Source organism: Argiope bruennichi, chromosome 7, assembly GCF_947563725.1.
Source record: "Argiope bruennichi chromosome 7, qqArgBrue1.1, whole genome shotgun sequence".
In the NCBI taxonomy this organism is placed as follows: Eukaryota; Metazoa; Arthropoda; class Arachnida; order Araneae; family Araneidae; genus Argiope; species Argiope bruennichi.
Genome location: NC_079157.1, coordinates 83,514,379 through 83,535,992, shown reverse-complemented (window position 1 = coordinate 83,535,992; position 21,614 = coordinate 83,514,379). Strand labels below are relative to the sequence as shown.

General features: G+C 29.3%; 1 protein-coding gene across 1 annotated transcript in view; it reads left to right on the top strand.

Annotated features, from left to right (window-relative positions):
• Positions 1–362: 362 nt before the first annotated feature.
• Positions 363–21,614, top strand: part of LOC129976294 (uncharacterized) — a 64,622-nt gene continuing 43,370 nt past the window's right edge. Inside the window, exon 1 of the mRNA XM_056089786.1 lies at positions 363–512. Coding sequence (XP_055945761.1) covers positions 489–512 — 24 coding nt within the window. The 5' untranslated portion in view covers positions 363–488. The remainder of the gene's footprint in view (positions 513–21,614) is intronic.

Below are 21,614 nucleotides of genomic sequence, written 5' to 3'. Positions count from 1 at the left end.
TTTTTTCTTATTTAAAAATATTTGTTTCCATGTTTGGTATACAATAAAAAAAAAGTGATGAATTGTTCTTCTTTTATTGACTGAAATAAAGCTGAAAGCTAAAAACTAATGAAATTCAAAAATCCAGATAAGCCACTAATCTGAACCACATCCTATTAGTTCGAACTACTGTATTTAATTTGGGGCTCTAATATGCTAAACATGCAAATCTGTGGAACAATCTGTTGTTCCGGCAACCACCCTCTTGCCCTTGTTCTTTTCTTACCTAGACGAGAAGAAAACGAGGCAAGAAAATCAAAAGCGCTCTGGATTCCTGTCGATTTCACTACCAGAATAACGGCCCGATTATCGGAAGGCCGCCCGGGTGGCGTGACCTTGGGAGGGGAGGGATAGGTGAGCGGCGAGAGGCCTCTTCTCACTCGAGCACCGGCGGCCGAACGAAACACACTCGATCTTCTGCTCTACTCCGTGCATGCTCCCCTGACACCATGAGGTTGACAGTTGGGTCACAGGTGGGTTTTTGCTTTCATTTCGTTCTTGCTATGTTTTGGAAATTCTTTCTTTCTTCCTTAAAAATGTGAATCTGGACAGAAAGAAATTTATTTAGTTATTAATATAAAATTATGATAGAGAATACAACATATACGAATGAATTTTTTTTTTTTTTAGTTTTATATAATCTAAAATTTTGTTAAAACATTTTTTTTTAATCATTCATAAGATAAAACAGAAAGTGAATTTTTAAATCGCAACTTTTAATTTGTAGTTTGTGATAAATAACTTCTTTTCATTTTCATATATATATATATATATATATATATATATATATATATATATATATATATTGTGTTACAAGATTCAAAAATATTTATTCCGCTTAAAAAGTGCTCATTTAAACTGAAAACGATTTTTTTTTAATATCTTTATTCTATAATTGTTTCAAATGCATCACGGATTAAATTTTGGAATTAAGAATTATGTTTACTTTTACAGAATTATTTTTTCTTTCATAAGAGATATAATTGTAAACAGAAATGTTTTTTTAAATCATCAATCTAAAGGTAGTAGTTTTGGATACATAAATAGGTTAGTTTTGTTATGGTTAAGTATAGTAGGTTTTATATAAGTTTTTACCTTACTTTACGAAGAATTTATTGAAAAATAAATATCATTTAATATATTTATTAAAACTGGAATTTTTAACACATTTATGAATTTTTCTTGTATTTTTGATTCATGCTAATTGTATCAAAAAGTTATTATTATTTTAGTTAGGGAATAATAATAATAATTCTTAATAATAATTGAATCATTTCAGAAATTACTGCATTAAATAGATAAGGTTTTTTTTTCTGGATGCTTATTTTAATTTTGCAAACGATAATTTTGATTAAGTAATCTCTTGATTCTCTTATTTTTTTTATTCACCTAGAAGTTTGAATTACATAATGTTGCGTGCAATTGTTAAAACGTTAATAGGATGAAAAAATAAGTTGAATTTTTTATTGTTTTGAGAAAAATAAAGTTTAGAAATTTTTATAGCACTACATTATTTATATAAGATAACTTAGTCCTAAACTAAGTTTATTCTCATTAACTTTACATTTAAAATTATATTCCACGCATTAAACAGATATCGCCATTCTTGAAGCTATCTGATTATTTCTTTATAGTGCTGTCAGTAATATAGCTATAAAATTCGTCCATCTTTTATATTCAAAAATTTACGAATTTTCCATTATCGTTGCTATATATTTATTATACATTTTTCAAACTTTTTTTTCCCAATTCTGAATTTTATTAACTATGTCTTCATCTTGTTTTTAAACGAATGTTTTGAAGATTTATGTAGAATTTTCCAGTTTATTTGGATCGTGACTAAAAGAAATATCCGATTTATACGATTAATCGATTATGAATCACAATCATTTTTATCAACTCGATCTAAATTCATTCCATTGAAGAATATTTTCTAAATTTATGCACTAACAAAACCTTTTCTTGTAGTGCCAAAAAAATCGAAATGTGTTTAATCAATTACTAATGTAATCGAATTACGTATCAAGGTAAATACATTAATTAATTTACGATTATAAAAATCTACTGAAGATAATTTCAATAAATTATATATTAACTAGATTTTATCGATTTCTATGAAAGGAAGAATTATTATCAAGTTTCAAAAGCAGCCCAGTTATAAACGATACAATATAGTAACAGCATCTCATCTTTGTGATCTGCATCGATCAATTACAGATCATTTTGAAAATTTTTAACTGTAAAAAGAAACTTTTAATTGCTCTTCATAGTTAAAGATAAAAGATTTGGCCACTCTTCTGAAAAATCAGCAAACCAAACAGTTTAGTTTTGATAGAAATTTAGAATTTAGTAAAATAGGTATGAAAATTATTAATTACAGTTAAATTTTTGCTTCTTTAACTCGTATTATATTTGATAAAGAGTATTGGTTGATTATTTTTTGAACTGTAATAACAAGCGTAGTAGAGTACTTCATTCCATGGCATATTATGAACTGAAACCATTTATGTTATTTTAAGCCTTATTGATCAATACAATTTTTGGACTGCTATCAAATTTATCTATGACTAATTTCTGGCACATATTTTCATTTTTTTTCCTAAAATTAATAATTTAATTTTCTAAATTTAATCGAAAATCTCAGTTATTACAATCCCAAAACAAATTATTCATAAAATTATCACATGGTTTTTAAAATTATTTCCTAAAGGCCTTTGGCTATTTTATTATTAATGTATACAATTTTAACCTTAACAACGGCAAAATTTAATTGCACATGCGTGACAAAGATTATAAACTTTTAGATTAAAAGCACTTTGTAAAGAACATTAACATTTTTGTGTCATGAGTGAACAAAAGTATTCATGCAATAATTTAGACTTGAAACAATGTGTTAGAGATTTATAGCAACAAAAGCTGATACCCCACATTTTCAAAAAGTGCCACAATGAGTAGATGTTGATCAACTTCAATTCGCTGTGTTCGAAGTAGAACATACGTCACTATCACGTTCATTTCATAAGTCTGTTTCCTTAATTTCAAACAAACAGAAGAGTCACATTTAAAGAATTGCTTCAAAAACCTGTTGAAATTTCGAAGGAATTCGTTTTGTTTTGAAAAGACAGCAGAGGCCGTCAACCTCTAATTTCATACGATAGCTGTCGCAGTGCAAATTTGAAGTGGGTTTACTTATTTTTTTTTTTTCACTTGTTAAATATTTACCACTTCCTCTTAAATGCAGTTCTTTAAGAATGAAAGAATTTATTTGTAGAGTATCCTGATAAAAAATATATCAGAATTGTTTCGTTGTTTTAAGCTGCGGACGAAAAAATATTCATATATTTGAATGATGTTACTTTAATTCCAAAATAAATATTTTGATGCCTTAAAATAAGGCTTGACTTTTCTTTTACCTCTTATGAATAAATTTTTTTTCATAGAAACATGAATTTATGATTAGCTTTAAAATAATTTCGCAGCGGGGTTGATTTGCAATCATGATTCACTTAAAAAAAACTTCAATAATATTTTGGAATCTATAGAGTAACTTAACTTTTTTCCTTCTACTATTACGCCACAACAACGTAAGAAAGTCAAACTCAAATGTTGACTGAAGTCAAATAAACGAAATCTAAGTTTATGTAGGTCAAAATAAAAAGAACCTTTCTGTTTTATAGTTTATGTAATAGAAATATGGATTTCAATTCGAAAACGCGCTGTAAAAAAGAACAATGCTATAATTGATGCTATCATTCATCCTGACACTTGATATCTTTTTCTCTGCTACCATCTTCCCTACTTGTAGAAATATGTTGTCTGCAGCAATTAATTTTAAAACTGATACAAGGTTAATGTTAGTTATTCTGGATCCAACAAGTAACGTATTTCCTTTTATAAGTGAAAATAATTACTTGCATAAGTAAACACTTTTAAAAAATTGACTTTACACATTTAATAATCGATCATTGTCGAATATGATGGTCTGCTATTTATAAGTATGAATAATTAGAAACTTTAGTAGCTTACCTTCACAATTTTTATTAAAAATTATATTACGTACTTTTAAGTTTGCAAAGTTTGAAAGATATTCGTTGTTGTTGATTGCATGAGGTCTTCAGGCACCCTTGGCTAAGAAACGTTGAGTTCAACACTAGATAGTATGCTCATTAACCGTTTACCTTGTGATTGTGAGAGCATGCAAATTTATTTCATTCTTATTAGTAAATTTTTTTAATTCTTATTTTTTTATTACAATCATAATTTTTTCCATTTTTTTCCCTTACTTCCACGAATGTGAAGTATGCAAAGAGAAATACTGTAATCAAAACGTTGGATCTCGATATTTTGATAAATCTCTACATTTCACACATCCCTGAATTTATAAAACACATTTTTTTTAAATAATGTTTGTCTAAATATAATTTATAAGACGCCTTCAATAGTCTGATGAAATATGGCAAATGTTTACATTGAATTTGTAGATTTTTTTTATCAGATTTTAGAAATTTGTCTCTCAGTGTGTCTATTTGTACGAATACAAAACAGAATGATATCGAAAAAACGAAAACAGCGAGATCGGTAAAATTTGAAGCATAGTTTTATTATCTGAAGTGCCGATCTCTCACTATCGAATCCTTCAAAGTGTTGAGCATCTATAGATCTGTATATTCGTGTGTAAGCAAACGCGACAACTCAAAAACGCAATGATCTAATAAAACCTGTGCTCGACTGTTATTAAACTTGTAGATCTTTGTCAAATTTTGCTTTCTACCTGTAAAACAAGAAACAACCAATATTTCCCTATTCTAATAAGCACAAAACTCTAAAGCCCTGTTCTACCATTTTACACGAGAGTCGAAAGTGGGTGGTTGTTTACACACTTCCATCGTGTCTTGCCTTTATGATTTTCATGCTGAGAAGAAAGGATAACACTTTTGTCGGAGAACATGCGAGAAAATATTGGGAAAACTTTTACACTGCATCACCTACATGCCCATTTTCAGAGTCAAACGGCTCCCTTTTGGTTTTTATAGATGGAGGTGAGTTCTATTTTTTTAAATAAAAAGACAAATAACGGAGAAAAATGCAAACTGAATATATAATAAATACACACAAACAAATAAAATACACAAAAATCAAAATAACAATTAAAAAACAATAAAGTTTTATAAAATATATAATAATTTAGAGGAGGCAATGTCCCCTGGAGTAGTTTGTCGATGAGATCGATATAAATGCAATAAATGGAGACGTTGGTTTAATTCTCTTCTGACCTAGTAAACTCCATGAATCAAGAAACGCCTGGTAGCTAGAATAGTAGCATCCTCTGTTAAACAAAGTAACCTTGGAGCATAACATATATTTGGACATTCATAAAATATTCGTCGCTATTCTACTTTGGGCCAGACTAATGAAAAACAGAGATGATGCAATAGGGATATTGCAGCTGCAAACTGTTACCTAATGGCCATCATTGTACTTGGCTTGGATCAGTCCTGTAGAAGATACCCTCCCTAACTGGGCATGGGCATTTATGGGCATGGGTAACTGAGCATGGGTACTTATCCAGCAACTTCACTTCCACGTATTCGTAGCACCATCCCTGGTGAAGCAGTATAGGCTGTAATCACGAGTAGCTACGTCCTCATCCGGATTTAGCATCCAGGTAATCTGAATGACCAGTTAGTATAAAAATTAAAACCGGCACTGTTAACGTATTCTAGCCCTTATCACAGCCTGCCTAACGTATCTGTCATTCATATACAGGCGCAATTCGTCATCGGGTAGCAAACCCCACATCATTATTATAATAGTTCATCCCTATATCTGAAGTTTTCCCCAGTGGGGTCAATATTATACATTAATTTTGCTGTGAAAATTAAGTCATATTTATGTTTCATTAAAGGAAAACTCCAACAGCTATTCGGACTTTAATGAGTAAACGATAAAACTCACATTGGCCTACTTATTTTTAAATAATACCGTTTTTATACATGAAGGTGCCTTGACTGAAAATTTCACAAGACCTGTTAAATACTTCTAACTGCGAAAGTCCTTGAGTATATAAGGGTATATCTATAGCATAATCGCTAATTGCTGTGAAAATCCCTTGCATGGTAATTCAGAATCTTTGTATATCCTGTAGCCTTCAAGGCGACAGTTTTTATCATAAATGTTTGTTACAAATAGGTTAATTTATTTCTAGTGGCTCTTGTTCTGTATGGGCTAGAATATGCAGCTAGGTTTTATGAGTCAAGTATACTTGAAAAATAAAAGATTCAGGCAAATGAAGAATGTTTATCATAGCAATCTGAAAACCTAGGTACCACCTGAAGCAGATGATATACTATAGGTGTAGGATGCTTACCTGGGGGGGGGGGGAGGTCAGGGTCTCTATTTGCTTTGCACTTACAAGGAAACCTTTTACCGTCCCGACCGCAGCAAACAATTGTCGATAAATCACATATCAGCTTATCTGTTTTTAATCATACTGTTTGAAGGTACAATTGAAGCATAAAACATAATCCTTTTTCTGCGACTTGTGTTATTCACTCATGTCTAGCTTTCATCCATCTGGCTACTGATGCATATATATATATATATATATATATATATATATATATATATATATATATATATATATACATATATACATATATATATATAATATAACGCTCGTAAGATATTCTAGTTTCAAAAATTCGATTCATGTCTGGAAGTATTGTATATCCATTTTAAAAGTTCATATTTCTGAAATGCAATTTTTGATCAAAATATGCGTCTGCTAGATAGTAGAAATGGATTAATTACCAAGACATTGTAGCATTTTCGAGAGATTGCAAAATCCGCATCATTTTAATTTCCAATAAAACAAAGATTTGATATACTGTGAATCGAGATTGGGCATCGTTTTAACACTCTTCTGAAGACATAATGCAGTATCAGAAAATATAGTCTTTGTACTTGGAAGACTCATTTAACCTAATTCTATCATCCAAAAATCTTTTCTTCTTAACTTTTTCAATGCATGATTTCCTTTATAACTTGGAAATTTTGTAGCTAGAGTTATATTCGTTGCACAGATTTCAAAATATTTTGTATATTTTGGCACATCCCACATTTTATTAATAACAGAAATTTTTTTTGCCTAATAGATAAATATGTAAAAAAGAACAAAATGTACATTTCGTAATCATGCTTCGAAAATAAGCAATGTCCATAATTTGATTTCAAAAAATAAGAAATGGTGCTATCTGCTTTGTAATCTCAAAATTATTATTGGACTTACATGTTCAAGCGTGAGTTAACTAACATTTTACGAATTTATTATCTAAAACTATACCAAATACGTATAATCTGGCATTCAAAATGGAATCAGTGACAGTCCATTGCCTAACAGTCTACTTATAAAGCAAAAATTGATCTGGAGAAAGTTATATTTTAGAATATTTTTCCAGTATTCCTTCTTATTATACGTATAACTATGGCCAATTAACTTTTCTCGTGAGTTTTTATTTTATTCTTTATAATTTATACACAATTATATCTTTAATATTAAACTTTTAGATAGTGTTTACAATATTATAAATTTAAAATCAATGGAAATATTCTATTAAATACTATAAAATATTGTTTCAATAATTCTGTTGTTTTCCAAGAAAAATTTCAGGCTATGAACTGTGAGGATTTTTTTTATATTTACGTTTTGTTTATAATTTGACAATATGCTTTGCGATCTGTTAATTTTGTTGAATGCATAAACAAAAATTATTGAGTCGGGTTAGTAATATAAATAATTTATTAAAATACCGATGATAATCTTAAGTCCCCCTTTATAGACTACTAATAGAAGCATTATATAGTCTTAATTTAATTAAACTTTTAAACAGATCATTTTTCTTCACGTGAATAAATAAATCGAATTATAAGTGAAAAAAATTTCTGTCAAGCTCAAAGGCGTAATCACAGAATTGGTTATATAGAAGAAATCTCGATACTGAAATTTTTGGAACGTCTTATGTAATGTGAAAAAGGGAAAGAATTCTATTATTATCTGTCTAAATGAGAAATTGTAAAGGACGTTTTAAAAACCGTTATTTAAAAAACCGTTGCTAAAACGTGAGGTCCTTCGAATTGATAAAACAGGAATTCTTCTCTATCAGTTCAAAAACATTTTCCTAATTTTCTGGAACAAGAGATTTTTCCAGTACATTTAACGAAAGTACTGCGAGTCATTATATGCATGTTAATTAGAAAAGCCAACCTTTCAACTGTCAACGACTATCGCATCTGTGTTATATTGTCCCATTTGACGGAATGAGGTGGATGCGATTATGCTAAAGAATGTGGGAAATCTAAAAAAAAGAACAACTTATTCTATTTTCATCTCAGCTTTAAAAGCAGTATTTAAAACGTTTGGTATTAAAAGTCAGCAAACGTTTCAGAAATATTCCACTGTGATTTCTTTCAGAAAACTATTTTATTTTATTTTATCATTTTATTTGAAGTATATTGATAAATAATTTTATTTCTTCGTGAAATATCCTTAAAAATATTATTCTTGACTTTTAATGTAAATGGAAAAGAATTATTTTCTTTTCTAGTTACTAGAACATATACATTTACGGAATTAAAATTTCATTTCGTTATAGTTCACTATGAAATGTCAGCTAAAAATGTTTGATGAAATATCAAGAGAAATAAAGGTTTATTTGATATGATTTTTAATGCCCCGTCTTGGAACCTAACATTTTGAAATAGATTTTCTTCTCTGACATATTAGTTAAATGATGAATACATCTCAACCAGCAGATACTATTACAACGAACAATGTGTTTTAGCAAGAAATTGCCCATTGATATCGGATTGCCTACTGAAATTTTTACTTTATTGCTAAATGCAAATGTTAGTTAGAATGTATCCCCTTAACATTTCTTAAGAAGACACCCCTATATAATATAATATAATATAATTTTTTAAGCAGAATTGTAGCCGAAGACGGAGAGAAGACATTTTAAATTTTTAACTTCGTTTTATTCCAATCCGGTAGGCATGATTTATGCACAAACAGAAGCGACGAGCGCATCAACACAGAACGACACAGAACCGAAATGAGGAAAAGCTGGTGAAAAATTTATTCCTGCGATTATATACTGTGAGATTTTGATAGGGTTGATTTACTCATGTCGATTTTGGTAAGGGAATTATAAGGATCTTTTAAAAGAATGTCTTAGCTCGACGGTTTTTTATCCCTTCTCTCTGAGTGTGGGAACTCATCGATATCAGCAATTTTACAGAGCTTCAGTTGCATTAATTAAATAAAAAAGGTGGAATTGGATCAAGAAATAAGGAAGCACTTTAGAATGATGTTAATATGGGCTAAATTAAGCTAAAAGCTAGGAAATTAATTAAATTTAAATTAATTTTAAAATATCCTTACATAAAAGATAGATTGATTGAAACTAAATCAGATTTCCACTAGCGCAATGAGTATCCATTTCCAATGGTACTCACGATAATCACGTCGTTCAGCACTGGAGACCTAACGTGTCCACAAATTAATGCACTTCTTCTTTCATGTCAACTTCCTCTTCGAAAGAGAGGTATAATGCCTGTCATTAACAGATTCTTTCTTTGGCGGTAACCGCCTCTTTATCAATAACTGTTATTGTGGGTGATTTGATGTTTGGAATCGCAAATACTGATATATTTCTTATGCTTTACAGGAAGAAACAATATAATTGCAATAGGCTTCTTCATTTTCGATTACTTCAAGTAAACTAAAACTTGAAGAAATAATTTGTCAGAGGATCTGGGAATCAAAATACATAGTGAGGATTGGAGGGCGGATCATTTTTTGTACTTAAAAATATTGTGTTGCCTTAAAAGAGTTTGTGAAGCCTTTCAGAAGGATGGTTACTGTTACAATGTTGCTTTACGTATTAGTATTGACTTTCACACACATTTGCAGAGAAATAAAAATAAAATATACAATAAAAAAGATAAAATCCATTCATATTGCATATTTAGATTCAATTACTTAGAACAGGCACTAAAATGTTACGTGTCTTAAAATTAGATAATGAACTCAAAAGATTAAACAATATTTGCTTTGAAACACACAAAAGATCTATCGTATATTCTTAAAGCTAAATTCTATTCGAATATATAAATTTCACTTTTCAAAAAAAAATTAAACTTTTTTTTTGTAAGATATAGATAAGTTTCACTCATCTTTTCTAAGAATCTGATCATCAGCTTGGCATAGAATTTACAAAACTATCCATTAAATGTTAAATGAACCAATTACATTTTTTCAGAAGGGCAATCTATAACTTTCGAATTGTAAGAAAGCCTATTAGAGTAGAAGCGCGTTTCCTAAGAGCGCCACATGAATTCTGTATCGGATTCAGATCGAATGAGCACATTGGCCCTTCCACGACTCTACATCTATTTTGAGAGCCAATCTTTCGCAAGACGATTTCAGTTACATCTACTGCCTTCTACAACAAGGAAAATATAATCGAAACTCTGGCATAAAATATAAGATTCTAGAATCTCTTTCTTATTTCTAAAAGCCAAATTGCCGTTCTACATAATAATACACAAGCCTATCCCTTTCCCTGTTTTCATTCCTATCGAAATAGCGAGCCCATCATTTCGATAGTGTATTATTTCGTGCACACAGTGGGTATTATTTTTTCACACATTACGTAATTACGTACGTGTTCATGCACATTACGTTTATTTGGCTGAAAACAGAATCCTATTTCAGATATGAAAAGAACTTCACAGTACTTGAAGCAATGTCAATACGATGTTTATCCGTCCAGTTTGTTCTGTCTGTCTATGATATCTACCGATTACGGAAAGCAAGCAAATGATCTATGCGCATGCAAATCATATTGCTGAAGGCAATTTCATATAGTTTGTGCCAATGACTCTGGTTTTACTGCCCAGAAAAGTGTATTTTGCTCTGAAATTTTTTGTCATTTTCGACAGGCTGTTGTGGACAAATAACTAACGATCTGGTTTTGTATTGTTGCACGTAGACAATCTTGATGTGATTTACAAATATCTCTAGTCGATTAAATATCTCTACCAGACATTTTACAAACATTTTTTTTAATCGACATGACTTTACAAAGCTTTTCTTTCCAATTCATCAAACTATTGTCTTTGGTGAATCATGATATTAATACTTTGTTAGGAATTATTCTACGAAAAATATTATAACAAATCTATTGTTGCATAAATGCAATGAATTAAAAGCAGTCATTTTAAAACAAATGGCTTAAAGTCGGATTTGTCTGCAGCAATTGGACAATATTACGCAAAAATTAGTAACATTTACGGTTACAAATAGATTTTGCATTAGCGTAAATTAATTTGACTTGTGAAATTCCGATTTGTGTCATTAGTTATCTATATACTTATAATAAAGCTCAATGTGTGTGTGTGTTGGCGCTCTACAGGCCAGGTCATTTGACATACAGCTACCAAATTTGGTACATGTATACCTTAGAGGTCGGGAATGTGCACCTGGGGTCCCTTTTTTTTGAAATTTTAATTAGAATTCTAATTATTAATTAAAAACTAACTTTCCCGCCAAAAAAATCTTCTATTTTCCCCACCGCCAATTTTCTCGCCAAAAAAATCTTCCATTATCCCCAGCGCCAAACGAGAAAGGCTTCCGGGTTTTTTTTCTCCCAACAGTAATGAGGCTAGGGTTAAGATTTTTCGGCGGATTATTTCAAACGATTCTGTTCATTTTCTTAATGTTTGATGCATTTAAAATTAAACATTGTTAATTAATCCATGTTTCAGATTCATTCTGAAGTAGTTTTGAATTAAAATAACACAGAATAAAGGAAATTAAAAATGTATAATCTGCATAGCGTTACCCCAACTGGCGTAGAAAAATTCACGCATTTGCGTTACCGGAGCTGGCGAAGAAAATTCACGCATGCGCATTCTGATTGTTGCCATGACAACCGTTACCAACGGATGATTTAAATTATTTTTAGGTTAGTTGTATGCTTTTGTAAGTAAATTGTATTTATGTTTGTTATATATTTTTTGTATATGCTTATAGTTTTAAGTATATCGTTTTTTAAGTAGTTTTTTAAACCTGTTTTCGACCGATTATTTTAAACGATTCATTTTATTTTCTTAAAGTTTAATGCATTTAAAATGAAACATTGTTAATGAATCGATCTGTTCATGATGAATCTGAGAAAATTTTGTTGGCAAATTCTTGAGATATTACATAACTTAAGAAAGATATTCTTTAGTGCCCATAAAGTTTAAACGCTCAGTGACTCTATTATCAGTAATCATATTATTAAAAAAAATGCTTTGTTTCAGTAAAAAATATTATTATATTAATTGCAGTTTAGTCATTTCCATTTTAATTTTAAGCATAAATTCTACCGGAACTAACAGAAAATTAGAGAGATACATATTATATTATGGCTGAAGTACTTTATATTATTATGAGTGAATTACGTGACTATCAAAATTTGAAGCTTTAAAATATTTGATGAAGAAGCTATTAAAGTAGGAATTACATAAAATAGTTAATTATTAAAATTTTAACGAGCATTAAGATTGGCGAACCGGCTGGTCGCCAAAGGCGGCTAGTTTATATATAATGATATAATTATTCAGTTATGCAGTTTTTAGAATGTCCTATACACATCTAATGATATACTTAGGAGTTTTCTATTTGTTGTTCAACTTCGTTTTGCTTTTATTCTAGGCAATTTAAAAAGCAGCTCAAGGCAAATGCTATTCTAAGAAAGATTTTTTGAGCAGTATTAAACTTTTATTTTATTTTCGAAATAAATAAATTTACAGTTTTATTACAACTTAATTAAGTTTCTGGAAAGAGATTTATAATTGGTAAGATTAACTAAGGCGTGGTTCATTCTAGTTTGAATTTTTATTTCAAAGCATCTAAATTATTTTTAATGGAAAATGGAAGATTTATGTTTTCTTTTATATTTTATAAATTCAAGTAAATTAGAAGATAATTCTAAAACACCATTAGAGTATATGAATCTTATAAAAGTTTATAATAACTGTTTACCTTGCATTAATAGATTATACCATTCCGTTTCCTTGTTTCTGAAACCGGTCATGGATTTTCGGAATGAAATTATCTTAAGATGAACACCTACGTAAAATTTTAAATCCGTTTTCTTTCTTTGTTTTAAATGAATAAATAAATTATTGAAGTAAATAATGCTTTCATTAGAGAATGCATTATTTCCAAGAAATTTTAAAATATATCTAGGAAAGTTTTGATAAAGTTAATTCATTGTTTTGAAACTAGACTCTTAACCTCAAAGTTTAAACTACTTTAAGCTCGAAACTTGTTTATAATAGCTTTATTGCTGAAATTTAACTAAATTTTTCTTATAGTTATCTAAATTAATTGAGTTGAAAATATAAATCTCTTTTTGCTGCTAACTTAACCTGTTAGCTAGGCGAGACAAAATATTTCGTTTTGAAACGAGTTGAACAAAATTAATTTCCAGGTTAAAATGTCTCGTATCCAATTCTGATCATGCTTTTCTCTTTAGATGCGATGCTATTTCCGAAAATGTGATAATTCAACCACATATCACTCATATTTTTAATTTCTCATGCACGAGATATAAAAAAAAGCAAGAACATTATAATTCTTAAAATGCAAGAATGTTTTGACAAATTCTTTTGTTTTAAATCTTCTTAAGCTCGAAGATATTTTTTTAAACAATGCCTGTGCATCTGCCAGCATGTGAAGGGACAGAATATTTGAAAAGTTCTAAGGATTTATGAAATTTTAGACAAGATTTATCAACTGTGAGTCTTCTGCTTAAATGTGAACAAAAAAAAACTCAACTAATTGGAGGGATGAAATATGACATTTGATTTTATCACTAGAAATATACCAAAAAAAAAACCAAACCAAAATGTATTAAAAGTTGATTATCAATACACCTTTCTGTATGCATATGTTGGTAATTATTCAAAAACGCGAGAGTCTAGATACATGGGTTTTTTTACACAATTAATGTGTATTATTATAATATTTTGATTGCAGAGTGAACTCTGAGAAATAATGATTCAAATCCATATTCATTTCTCTTCACCTTACTACAAATCTGAACACAAAACGCACCGTACTGTATGGGTGAAACAAATACAGAGCTCTGTTGGCGTGTATCATAAAAAAAATTAGAACCCATGATCAGATTTCTTTTTATGCTAACAACTCAAAAGTTCATTTATTGTCTTTTGCTAAGAATTATATTTCTGTAAGTTGATAAATTCCCATACAATGACTTTTATATAAAACGAATTTTACGATGGTTCTGCTGAATAATTTACTGCAATCGAGTGTCGTAAGTAATCAAGATTATGACTTCGGTATATGATTACAGTAAATTTTAGGGATCAAATTCATGGCTATCACCAACTACAGACAAAAGTGGATTTCAAGATCTTATTTATTATTTATACTATTGTTGGCTAATTTTGAAAGATCTTGTGGACTGCTGGTGCTGCAGTTTACTTTGTACAGCTCGGAATTATATTTATTTTGTCATCGTATTTATGTTTTTCAGCCCTTGAAGTTTCCTATATAAGTTAAGGTTTGATAGGTATTAGGAACTGATAATTTGCAACCTATTAACCCATTAACTCCCCAGCTAATTAACTGTAGAAGTTTGTATCTGAGTTTTCTCGCTAAGCCAAATGCATTGTATCATTTCTTTCTTTCTTTGCTTTGTTTAAGAAAACAAAACTTTTAAACATTTTTTTATTGGCTTATATCATTTATTTTACCGGCTTTGAAAACCAAATGCATTTTCAAATTTTTTTGTTTTATTTTCCAGAGGATTTAAGAAACTCAAAAGTAATCTTAATTTTTTAAAAACTTTTTACTGCATTTAAGAAATTTTTTTTTTTAAAAAAATATTAATGTATTTTTATCGATCTTTCAAGAATTTTTTTTAATAATTTGGAATAATTTTCCACAATTATTTTTTCTAAATCTTGGTATTTTATTAAACATTATTTAAAGGAAATTTACTGAAATTTATGTTTTAAATTAAATTGAGAACTAATGCTTTAAGAACTGCAAAAGACGACAGAAGGAATGTCTATGCAATACAATACCTTGGATAGAGGCAGTAGCAGATTTTTGAGTAGGCAAACTAGATTACTGCTTTAAGCGAATGGGATGAAGATAGTTTCAAATCGATCGATTAAAAAATACTATTTACTTTCATTCCAAATAAATAAATTTGTAAAAAAATACGAATTCTACGAATTGTAGAATATTACAGTAATACAATTGTTAAATATTTCAACTTAGTCAAATATGAAGTTCCTATCTGTTTTCCATTACATTCATTTTGTTTTAATAGTGTTTTTACTTATCAAACATGACACAATATTGTGTACAAATAATGCGTAACACACAATTATAAATCGTAATAAATAAATAAAAGTAATCATGAAATAAAAAAAATACTTATTGATTAAATTAAAATATATAGAAATGTGAAACTAAGTTGTTCAATTTATGAAACAGTGAACTCCTAATGTTCTCCGCCTGGGGCCAAAAAATGTCTAAATCCGCCATTAGGTCGGGACTCTAATTTTGTGAACCTCTGGTAGTTTGTCAATCCTTCCATTTTATAACTACGCCACTGATTTGAGTTCATTAATTTTCATATCATCAAGAATATCATATTTCTTCTATGGTGCTAGATTATTTTTTTTTCATGGTTCCATATGCTCCTGATCGCATTTGTCTCCTTACCGAAATCTCGGCAACTCATTTTTTTCGCCCTTACACGAAAGGTTACATTTCTGTGATAAATGAACTTCAACTCTGAAACATTGTCGATACGCAATTGCCCTTTTCTCTCAAATACTTGTCACTCAGATCGTAATCTGTCTCGAACTTCCCGTTTCTGCTGTCATCGAGTACACGGTCTCGGCTCCTCCCACAATTTAAACCATGGCCTTGGATCACACAACGGAGAATATCATTTTAAAACGAAATTTTCTTTTTCTCCATTAGCAACGATCACAGACGCTAATTTTATTCTCTTTCTTTCCCTGGTGAGCTTGCTTCCTTTGTTAAAGATGCCGACATCGCGCTCGTGCGTCTCTTGCGATTGCTACGCCTAATTAACTTCCAAATGGAAGGCTCTATGCTTATCGAATATCCATCGCGTACATTTAGATTCAATTTCGTAAAACGATGATCACTGTATTTGGTTTTTCAAGTGCCAATTAGTCTTTTTGATTGCTTTATTTCTGGTTTTCTTCAATGGCATTAGACAGTCTACTTTCATACAGTTACCAAAAATTACACACTATTCGCTGGATTTTATTTGCATTTATTTCGTCTCATGTCGACTTTTCTATGATATGTGCATACATTTATTTAAATTCAGTTATTTCTCATTTGCAATCTAATTATATATAAAAAAAAAACTGTCCCAAAGAATCAGTCCCCCAGACCCAATCACTTGTCAGATTTCGCCAACATTTAATTCATACTCATGACCTTTAAATTAAATATGTCATAACTGGTCATCTAGCTTCAACTATCTCCTATTTTCGAAAGAAAAAAAAACTTAAAATTACATTTATCAGATGTACATTCTTTATGAGAAAGAAAAACGGCGGCCGTATATGCCAGCCACAAACCACAGCACCGATTTCTCCAACTCTTATTTAGCATGAAAGCCTTAATAATCCTTAGATGCATCATCAATGTTTTTCTCTTTGAATTGTTTTCAAGAGAGGTTGCAAAATAAATCTTTAATATAGCCCCTACCTCAACAAATTTATTATTGTTTACAAATTATTTTAAAACTGACAATAATGCTTCAATTATATCACCTAGTTCTTAAAATGTTTTGTTAAATATTATTTAAAATTTGATCATTATTAGTACGAATTGGACATAAATTATTAATCAAAATTATTATCAGTATCTTCATTTAAAAAAAAGAATTATGAAATACTAGTATGTTGCTGGTCTAGCAGTTCATTATTTTTTGGTTTGAAATTGAAATTTAATAAATATTGATTAAAACTCACAATTGATATAGAATATTCATAAATGTGTAATTTATATTAATTCAGAGATTTTTCTTAAGTTTTAATTATTTTTAGAAAATAAATCAAAATTACTATTTTGATTTATAGTCGTTTATTTTTGTAGCCGAATTGGCAACCAATTATATTGCGTAACTTGGTCTTAATAATGTCCTCAGCAAAATATTTTTAAACTGAAAATATGGATCAACATATAATTTATATTGTTTTAGAAGATTTACATCATTCTGTTTATTATTCCATGCATTTCTCTAATTTTGTATCTGATACGTTCAATTACAACATAGGAAAAAGCAACAGTGTTTAAAAATAGATGTATTTCTAAACAATTAAAATTTTCTTAGTTTTTAAATTAGATCTTAATTGTAAGTAAACAAAAATTTAAGAAAAAACTTTTTAAAAGCATGCTTTATACTGAAAGATACAACATGAAGAATAAGCAGAATCTTCATATATTGATCATCAACGATGGATAAAAAGTTAAGGTGAAATATAAGTAATAGAACAATTTGAGTTTCAGTTTAACTGTAAAATATATTCTAATAAGATATATTTAGCGTACTTTTATCAATAAAATAAAAATTGGCAAAAAATGTACTATATATAAAAGAGTTTAATTTAAAGAATAATTTTTTTAAATTATGCAAAAATTATTTTGCATTAGTTTTTGGAATTTATCAGACAAAATTTTGATGAGTTTTAATTAATTATAATTATAATTAAAACTTTAAAAAAATTAAACCCCAGGTGCACATTTCCATCCTCAAAAATATATCTGCTTCAAGTTTAGTATTTCTTAGCCAAATAATGTGGTCTGTAGAACGTCAACACACGCACATATCTTCATTATTAGCAGAAATTTCTACTTTAATTTTTTTCCTGAGAGAATAATTTTATCGCCCATATTTTTCATTGCCGCTTTATGATAAAATTCTTAGATCAGATTACGATAGAAAATGAAGCCATGATTTAACCTGAAACACTTTTGACTATAATTTTTAGGTACAAAATCAAAATTGGAAACAATGCGATTTTAACCATTTCTAATTCTTCATTTATCCGAGTTTGTGAAGGAACATATTTGCTTTTACACAAATATGACATTTGAATATTTATTTGAATTCAAAAATTGTCGGGTTTTGTAATCTATAAAGGATAAAATGAATTCTGATTACTTTAGACTTTTATTTATCAATCCAATTGTTCAAGAGAACTGCAGGTTCATCAAAGATGTAATGATAATCTGATTCAAATTCTGTCATCATTTTAATCATGTTTATATAGAAATATAAGAAATTTTTCATAAATGTCATAAATCATAATGCCACTATTTCAATGGACATTCTTCAATTAAATCTCCAATAACAATTCAAGAAATTCTAGTTTAGATATATCAAGATATTATTCAACGAAAATGCCATATTTTAGAATAGTTTATTGCAAGTAACAGATGTTATACTAGATAAAAATAATGATTAATAATCTAGAAATCCTTTAAACATGAGTTTATGGTAAATATCTGAATGATTACCTGAACCTCCTTTCATAAATCTTGAAAATTTTAATATATATTCCATTATGGTTAAAAAAAAATCACCTGAAGAGTGTTTACACTGATATTTAAAATAATTTCCGTAAGTGTTTAGTTATGCGGAGATTCAGAACAATAATTGCAAACAAAAAAAAGTTTCTAAGGAAGTTTATTTAAGGGAAGACAATTTGAGGTTATTGGTTTCAAAACTAATTTTACTTCTGCTAAATTGGCTTTTGAAATTATGTGTATTTTCAGTATTTCAGTATCTGCTGCCATTAATGTATGCTATTAGCTATATATTTTTTAGCTACATATTATTTTACTCATATACATATATATATATAAAATGCTCCAATAAATTTTCTAATTCAAATATCATTGCGTATATGTAATCACATGACTTCCACCTTGCGAACAAGAAAAACTTTGAGCTTTCTAAGCAAAAGATGTAGGGATTACGCAAAGGGTTTCTAACTGTGGGAAAAAGGAAGAAAGAAAATTTTCTAGTTTGGAGTACCGATGATGTGAAGAGAATCTGTCAATCATCAAAATGGTTGTAAATTTTTGCTTGCGAATGTGAAAGTCAGAAAAATAAATGGAAATACCCTGGATATGTACCCACAAAATGGAGATATCCTGTACAAGTTTTCACATCGTTACCTGAAACAAAATATACAGAAATTAGATAAATATACATGATCAAATCCGATAAATCAGAATGATGGAGGTGAATGAGAAGTAAGCTTGTTGATAATACAAAATTCTCTGAAGGAGAATTAAATTATTTGGTACCAGAACTTGGTTTGTCAAAACAAGGCATAGAGCTCTTAACATCTAGATTAGAGTGAAATAATTATTTAAATAAAAAATAATATACCGCGTTTTTTAAAAAGAGTAAAAAGTATAAACTAATTTCCTCTTGATGTATACAAATTTATAACCCTACACAATCTCTTAACGCCATATAGATTGTTCTGAAATTTTGAATAATGTATCTTTAAATTTCATAATTATAAAATTTAAAAGAAATTATTTCATACAATTTTTATTCAAATGATTATTTTCTACTTTTTAGTCTTGTGTGTGTGAAATTTTGCAATCGATTTTAAACTGACTTGCTGATGAGTTAACGGCTTGGCATGGCGCCATCTATTGGTAATGAAAATTTTCGATTCCAAAATTTGGCCGAATAGACAAATGAGAAAGCGAATTAATATAGCATTTTCATTTAATTCTGTACTATGTTTTAAGTTTCAATTCTTATTCTAGTCAATGAAAATGCGTTAAAAACTGCCCAAAGCTTTGCGTTTAAATAAAAGCTTACAAAAATCACTGAATAAAAATTCTATTATATTTTAATTTCAATAGAAAGCTTGTACTTTGCGTTAATTTTTTCCGTCTTCTTCTCAATACAGAAGTAGAAAAAGAACCAGAAGAAACTTTTTTCAGACTGAAATTTGAAATGTTTGTTATTGTACGATGGCATTTCTTAACCTTCATTGACAACTGTCCATTTGTGCAATGTATAATGTTTATTGTTTATAGAAATGCACGATATGACTTCACTGTACATAAAGAAGTACAAAGTATGCATTTAAAAATGATGCATAAATTGACCCCTATCACTTTCCAGCCATGAATACCTCAATTAGGGAGAAATTTTCATCTAAGTAAACTGGTTCTTACTTTCCTAAAGAGTAGAATCATGGTATTATGGTTGAATTGGCCAATTTCTGCTGAGACGTATTTTCTTCTGGAGGGGTCGGTGTATGATTCAGCGACAGCCGTATATAATTGTAATATTTATCTTATTTTCACTACCCATTCAAAACCCGAAGATCTAGTTAGAGCAGAGATCACTTCTAATTGTCAATATGAGCTACCACCTACTATAATAGACTTTTTGTTGTTGTTGTTGGAAGTCTTGACTTCAAGATGAAATAGTAAGTATGAAATCTCGGGAAAGCAAAAAAAAAAAAAATGTTTTGTGTCTTGTGGATATAAATACTGTCTCGGTGGTTCCAAACATTTTTACGTTGTTGTGATGTGAAATTAGAAAACTGAATTGTTGGCTTGAATATTGTCATAATCATGAATCAAGATTTGAAATTGATTTCGAAAAATATACTGTTCATATACCTCCAATTTAAGGTGACCAATTGTTTTAAGAAAATAATTATATTTTGTTTACAACAACTAAGGTTTTTCAAAAACTAATGCATATTGTTTGAATATTATTATTTCTTTTTACAGAGTAAGAATAAATTAATTAGTTTGTTCTAAAAAAGTGTACAAGGTATTAAATTAATGCAAAATTGAATCGATACAAAGTAAATAATTAAATTCTTCAGTGTCACAGCTTTATCAAAGCGATCTCGGCGATTTGTAAGCTGAAATAGTGTCCAGATTGCTGATAACAACTACAGGCAGACAAGACTTCCTGCTTGTAACTTACAAGCTAACATAAAAACATCTTGCAAGCGGGAGAAGGGTATGAATTAAATCTCACCGAAATAAAGATAAAAAAAACAAGGAAAAAAACAGGTGGCTTTCACCACAGATCTACCAGACAAACAATCCTGCGTCTGGCATGAGCGAGAAAAAAAATCTTGTCACATTTCCGGAGCCATTTTAACGTGAGCAATTAAATTGTCATCTGGACACTATTTCACTTGTCACACCCACCCCTGTTTTAACTAGCGACATTGGTTCCGAAAGACCTTTTCTTTCCTTATATGAATTTATCAACATTTTTTTTTTTTTTTTTTTTTTACCATTGTGCATAGCTTTGTCCTTCGTTTTAGTTTATCGTACAGACCCTAAAGGGATTATTTATTGTTGCTGTTCCGTTGAGAAAGTGTTGAGATCTTTGATATAATTATATCGGTTTCAGAGAAAGTCATTTGCATATGGC